The 7,315-nt window shown below is 38.9% G+C and overlaps 1 protein-coding gene across 5 annotated transcripts in view; it reads left to right on the plus strand.

Annotated features, from left to right (window-relative positions):
• fgfr2 (fibroblast growth factor receptor 2) overlaps window positions 1-1,891 on the plus strand; it is a 35,482-nt gene extending 33,591 nt beyond the window's left edge. For all 5 annotated transcript variants that reach the window (XM_024296887.2, XM_024296886.2, XM_024296884.2 and 2 more), the window contains one exon: window positions 407-1,891. In XM_024296887.2, the coding sequence (XP_024152655.1) occupies window positions 407-571 (165 nt within the window). In that variant the 3' untranslated portion in view covers window positions 572-1,891. The remainder of the gene's footprint in view (window positions 1-406) is intronic.
• The last annotated feature ends 5,424 nt before the right edge of the window (window positions 1,892-7,315 follow it).

Here is a 7,315-nt window from a genome sequence, read left to right on the forward strand (position 1 = left end):
CTTCCAGTGTTTATGTCAGGCCCTCAGTCTCATATATCACATCCTTTGGAGTTGAACATCATCTTTATTCCATTTCCTTAAATCTGTTTTTCCTTCAAAACCAAACCACCTCCTCTGAAGACCAACAGTTAGTTTATGACCTAATTTCTTTATTTCCGTGCATATTTCATTTTTGTTCCATTTCAGAAACCTCTCTGGATGATTTGGTTTGTTTTAGATGGATATCTCTATAAAGATGAAAGTCTGTTCTGTCTTTTCACACCCTTTTCTGGAAAGTCCCAGTTCTTCATGACAGGGTTTCAGCTTCCAAATCCTTTTTGTCTGTTTCTTTAAGGTTTAGCATCTCACTTCTGAAATAATTTGACTTCTTGCTTTTCTTACCAGCCCTCTTTTTTTGTTTCTGCAGGAGTATCTGGATCTGTGTGCCCCGACAGAGCAGTATTCCCCAAGCTTCCCCGACACACGGAGCTCCTGTTCCTCCGGTGACGACTCCGTATTTTCCCATGACCCTTTACCGGACGAGCCCTGCCTCCCCAAGTACCAGCACATTAACGGGAATGTCAAAAGATGAGCCTTTCCCCACGTCCACCTGCTCCAACCTCAACTTCACTCAGACACCTTCTCTGAAATCATCCTGCCCCTCCCAGCCCCTCTCCTGGGGTAGGATGGGACGATGCTGGTGTCAGCGCTGCTGTCACACTCACACTGCCATGCACTCACACACAGAACACTGATGTGAAGCCTTAAAGGAGAGGACAAGGACTCTACAGAAGCTACTATGAACTGACTGAATGAACTTCCATTCCCCAGGGACGCTTCTCCTTCCTCCTCCTCTTCTTGTCATGGAAAGAAAGTTTCATTTTGGTTCTCATCTTTGTACCCAGAGCTTCAAAGACGTTTGGTGATCCAGTCGCAGAACTGGGATTCCAAGGTTTGTTCCTGGAGGAATGTATGAACTTTAAGTGACTAGAAAAAGAAGACAAATAGGAAACGGACTGATAGACAGAGATTCAACTAACAAAACAGGAACAGGAGGAGAAATATTAAGTCCTCCCTCTTGTTTATTTTGTAATATTGGTACATTTCTTTTCATTCTCTTGATAAATCTCCCAATTATTTTGGAGAAAGAATACACAGTATAATGTATAGTGCTGGGTATATTTGTAAATATATTCAAATATGTATAAAATATATATTTACTATGAATTATTTTTTGTATGAACTTGGAAATAACCCCCCCTCCCCCTGCTTTGAATTTTAAAATATGTCGTTTATTTCTGCCCACATGCAGACATGGACGCACACAGAAACCTTTCCTACGCTGTCTTTTTTAACAAAGTTGGCTTTCAGGGACCGAGGTAGCATGTTAATTTATTGACTTACGTACTTTGAAAGGAATCAGAAATTTTTTTTAAACATTATGGCAGAAATGATGACATTAATGATGCTGATAGTGCAAAAATAATCACTTAAATGTATGGTAATTTAAAACAACATTAACAGAAAAAAACATATTTTTAGAGCGTTTTAATGAAATTCAAGTTTTTATGAGTTTTATATATGAATGTGAATATTAAGTTAAATTTTAAAAAGTGTACATTTTATAGTCACCTAATCCCCTCCATGCATAGGAAAGTCATCTCTATCCAGTCTTTCGTAGCTGCGCTTTAGGAAATAGAATTTTTTTGGATATTTATATATAATTGAAAGACATAAGAAATTTAAAAAAGGTCTACTAGCAATCTGCCTCCGTACTTAGACAAACTGTAAACGTACCTGAAAGGATCTGGAGATAATGTGTCAAAGGGTTTTTTTTTCTACTGGACCAACATGCAGTTGTTGTTTTGCAGGTGTTCCTGCCACATTTGCAAAATAAATATTGAAAATTGTATTTGTGGTTTGACTTTTCTGACTATTTAATGCACAAATTCTGAACCCACATAAGAAATTCTTGTTTGATTTGAGTATCAGTTACCACCTCTGGGAAACAGGAGAGACTTTTTCCACCAAACGAGCAGTTAGGTCAGACCAACTGGGAAAATCAGCAGGAGGGCTGAGTGATCATGTGATCTTTTTTTTTTCTTTTTTCTGATGGTACAGTCCTACGAAAATAATAACCTTCAAATGTCCAAGACTCAGCACAAACACAAATTAAATCAGATCAAATGAAAACTTTACTTGAAGAATCAAAGCAATTTTGTAAATGCAAAAGACACTTATCGAGATAGCGTGTCTGTGTCTCCATCTGTCTGCCTTTGATCATTTAAAAGACTCTTAGCCCTCTAATAGGTCCTTTGATTAGCTGATTGATTTCTCCTTCAGGCTTATCAGTGTAGATTTAATTCAGCAGAGCGAGCAGCGGATTTACCTGATTTAATGTAAGTAATTGTAGCAGACATTAGCAAGATTGACAGCTGGGAATGTGATCACACTTTGTATTTGTGGTTAATGATCAACCTCACATAGAATTGCACGGATGGCGGATGTATGCAGAAGGTCACAACCATTGTCTGTATCAGAGAACTGGTCTGAGTGAGTGTGATGTCATCCAAAGAGAAGGGTTTACTTTCATCTCCAACAAATTCAGTCTGCAATACGCCCGCAGTGTTGGAACCAGACATCGTCAGTAAGCAATGATTGGTTCAAGCGGGACAGGGTCAACATTTCTATGGCAACCACTCTCACCAATCAGGAGTGAGCTTGTTGGAAGGCCACTCCCCACTTGAAAGTGGGCGACACAAAATCAGTCGATTGGCTGTTTATTTCACAATTGACGTTTATAGAATTTTTGCTTTTAGGTGCCTTCCTATTTGGAATGCGAGGAGGGTCACTCAGTCCAGTTCTCATATACAGTCAATTGTCGTAACTTTAGATGAAGGGAATTTAACTTAAAAATCTGTTTAAATCTTCCACACTGTTGCTAAATCACAACATACCCTTTACTGAGAATTAGTATCATCGTGAAAAGAAAAACTCCAAACATTTTTTTATGTATAATAGTACATAAAATCAGGCATGAAGAGGCTAAAATGTGGATTATTGCAGGTTTACAAAACAAAACTCCAGCCCTCTTTAGGTATGGTGACGTGTGTTCAGACGACCCTCATGTAGTCGTGCATCAAAAGAATTTAGTTGTGACAGAACAATAATTGGATTATGGAGAAAGGATGCTAAACATTTAAATTCAGTCCTTTTGATGAGCAACTGATACAAATATCTAGAATTTTTTTTTTAATTAGTTCTATTTGGTTACATCTTTGCCTTATAAAAGATCAGTCTGACTAGCAGGTGTTTCTTCACAGCAGGTCACCTTCTCCGAACAGCTATGAGTTACAACAATTACTCATTTAGAAGGGATCCATGTTTTTGTGCAAAAGGTGTTCTCTAACATGAACCTGGACACCCATCTATTACCAGGCTCCAACTTGTTTTGAATAAACACACAACAGTTCTAAGTCCTCCTCCAGCAGACGTGTTCCCTCTTGTCTTCCGAGTCTGAAAAGAATTGGAGGCAAAAGTCAGACACATTCCTCTTTTTCCATAGAATAAGGGTTAAAAAAAAGCAGCCACGGGGGATTGGACAGACAGAAAGGGATGAACCACAGCAATACACTGCAATATAAATGGATAGAGTGAAAAGAAAAGGAGCCGGATATCCAGGCTGGATTTGATCAGAATGAAGGGCCATTGTGCTGCAGACTGATGACACACACAGGAAGGGGAAACCTTCATGGAGATCCTGCACTGGGACAGTGTGGATTAGTTGCTTTGGTAGCCTTTACAGCATTCATCCATCATGTAAACTAAAGCACACAATAATACATTGACAATTCCTTTATCCCATCAATATTTGAAACACAGTGACACAAAATGTGTGATATTAAACCGGCTTTAACATTTCCACTCATGGTTGTGGAGCTGTAATATTTCCTTTTTCTCCACTAATAAACACAGAACTCTGCACACAGACTGGGTCTAAATGAGTTTTCCCTTTGGAGGGATTTTAGTTGCCTAATACCCTGAAGATTAACCCACCGACCCTCAAATATTAGCTTTGAATGACTTAAGAGAGAAGAATCTGGAAGACACATAGAAACCACAGTGGAGAGGTTTGTCAGCTCCAAAGGTCGGCTCTTTATCTTGCTTCTTTTTGTCTTAGACGTGCTGAAAAAAATGAAAATGTATTTTTCCTTTTTATTTTTAGTTCACATTAATGAGCAAGAAGATTTTCACAAACTTTCAAGAGATATTTTTTGTAACATTGAACATGAAGAGGCTGATGAACTCTGTCGCCTGATGTTCAGACCGATGCTTCTCTGCCTATTTGTCTTTTTTGTGGCCCCATGCTCTGTTGTCCAGCCATCTGGTAGGACCTGGTGTGTTTGCACAAGGCTTGGTCCTCTGGAATGTCAACATGAGGCTTTGTGCAAAGCCAGAGGAGCCCACATCCACAGGAGATAAGTCCAGGGGAGACAGGGTCTGACAGCAACAGGGGGACGTGCAGATTCATGGTGAAAACCTGAGCAGGACACTTTCACCAGAGTTCAGCTGAGACTTTTTTGAACGTTTTTTGGTAAAATGTTTGTGGCATGTTTTCTGTTGTATAATTATTTTACAAGTTGCATCTACAGCAGATATTTCCTAATTTATCAAAGATGGCTGAGCCTCTGCTGCTCAGCCCAGCATTTGCTCTACACAGCAGATAATGAATGGTTCATCGCTGGGTCAGTACTCACGTATGGGAGGGGTCTACTTATGTTTGATTAAGGGCTTGCAGGAACCATGTCTTGTTCTGCATGGAAGGATAAACAAGTCAAGTGTGTGTTCATGTGAGTGTGGATGTGATGTGTTCTAAACATTCACTAATTGTGTCACAGAAATTCCAAAACTATAAAACTTTGAGTTTAAGAGTGGAACTTTTTCCTCTCCCTAAAGATCCCTGCCTTTAATTGTTGAAGAAAAACAGGTTTTATTTAAAGCTCCTCTCTGATCCAATCATTTTTCATCATGATTATGTCATTTAAAGCCAAAATCGAAAAACTTTTGTTGTTTTCTAGGACATACTTTCTGCAGAGCAGCAGAAGGTAATTAAAAAATCAGTTGGTACGGAGCAACCTCTTCCCTACTTCCCATCATCCATCTGTTTACACTCTCCCCCTCTAGGTTATAGCCCCTCACATCCCCAACCTTAGCTTGCTGGTGCAAAAAATATGGTGAGCAATAGTGGAACTAACAGTGGAGTTTTAAACCAGAAGAGGAAAACAAAGCCGTAGCAGAGCAGGGAGTTTGTTGACCAGCCAGCATGTTTTTTCCATCACAAATACAATATTTTTTGCACAGGTGGTTTGGCTGAGAGTTTTACAACGAATCCCCTTCCTGACACAACCCTGTATTTTCAAGCCACAGGGGGAGCCATGGCAACTCCCAGCGGGATAGAGGTGATCAACAACAAATACGATCTTTTTCCAACTTTATTTTCATCTGCTCCTAAGTCACAGTGATTTGAAAAAAGAAATACTCGGAAATGCAGTTTTTGACTTAATTTTATTACAGTAATATATGTCCTCCATCATCAAAAAAATTCCATAAGAACACATTAAAAACATAAAAAACTGAATTTTAATTAAAATTGGTGATTAAAGAAGCTTGATCAGATAGAAAAAGGCAAGTTATTTGAAAAAGATAGATACATAAATAAAAAACGTAATTCTTAATTTTGTAAAATACTTTGCAGAATAGATGGATATGAAAAGAAAATAGAATATACTGTCTAAGAAGGCAGAAACCTTTTTTTTTTTGCACTAGAAAATCCTAAAAATATATTATTTAAAAACTAAAACAATACAGCCAAAACACAGACTCCCATAAAGCCACAGACAAAACATTTCGGACACAACCATGTTTATGAAATCACAAACATAATCTAGAAACCACATCAAAATGTTGACCATGTTTCTTAAAGTGACTGAATTGTAAATCTCTGTGTGCCTGAGAGTGTGTACTTCATGTGTGTTGCCCTGGAATGTTCACTGATCCCAGTGTCCATCCTCAAAATGGATGGATGATTGGAAACACTTAAAAATGACACTGAAAATGGAAAAAGGGAAGCTATTTTGAAAGCAGCATTTAAAGCCCACTCTGATGATCTTCTGATCTATTTTCAGTGTTCCTAGTGGACTTTTAATTTTGAACAAAAACAAAAAAAAATTGTTTTCTACTACCCATTTTCTGCAGAGCGGCAGGAGTTCATTTTAAATTCACTTCTGAGTTTGGGGCGGGACTGCAACCACGCCCCTTTCCTTCTGCATTGCTGAGAGCTTGGAGCCGGGAGTCTGTAGCCCGCCCAGCGAGTTTTCAACATCACAAATACAATCTTTTTCCCACTTTATTTATGTCTACTCCTCATTCACAACAATTTGACTAAAGACATACTAAGAAACACAATTTTTACGATTTATTTTCTTTATAAATGTCCTCCATCATCAGAAACAGACTTTTTAAAAGCACCAGAAACTCAATTTTCATCATAGAAAGTCTTCAAGAAACTCCATTACTCTCTTTTCGCGATCTTTGCTCTGAGATCCATAATGGACTGACGGAAGAAATAGATGGGTGTATGGAGTTCTGTTCTTCGTTTCTGTTGTTTGCCGAAGCATTCCTGCGGTTCGGCTTTTGTCGTGCTGTTTTGAACGTCAAAGGGCGCATTAGTACAGTTACACAGGACCGTAAAGGGCTGATGTTTGCTATCCTCGCCTGTCATGCCATGTTTTACAGCTCTGGGTGTGTTTTTATACATGGGCTGAATCATAAAGTTGGAGATGCCAATCACAGCCCTCGGCCTTTCGGGCAGACTCAGTCCCCTGGGTCTTGTCTCGTGGTCGTGATGTCAGTGGTGACATCAGAGGAATCAAACCCTGACGTACGCCGATCAGTTTGTTTTCCAACTGCTGGGTTGTTGGTTTTTCAAGCACAAATAAACGTCAAAGGTAATAGACTGAGTGTTTAAAGGAATACAGAATCAGTATAGAATTTTACTAACATTTGTTACAATTTTAGAAGGTTAAACTTCTTTACCTTGTTGATTTTTTTCTTTTAGAAACATGTTTTTTGAAGCTTTTGTGTAATTTCGACATATTTAATCCATTAATGAAGCTGTTCTTCCTTGACACAAGCTCTCCTGCCTGGAAGAGCAGTATTTTACTGGCAGGAGGACAGAAAGGTGGCTGTTAGTGTGATGTTGATAATAAAGACTGTGTTGCCTCCTTCGGCCCTCATGACAGGAGACAGGCTGGATGGAGATATACAGCTGGCGCAC

This window comes from Oryzias melastigma, linkage group LG15 (genome assembly GCF_002922805.2).
Source record: "Oryzias melastigma strain HK-1 linkage group LG15, ASM292280v2, whole genome shotgun sequence".
NCBI classification, from domain to species: Eukaryota; Metazoa; Chordata; class Actinopteri; order Beloniformes; family Adrianichthyidae; genus Oryzias; species Oryzias melastigma.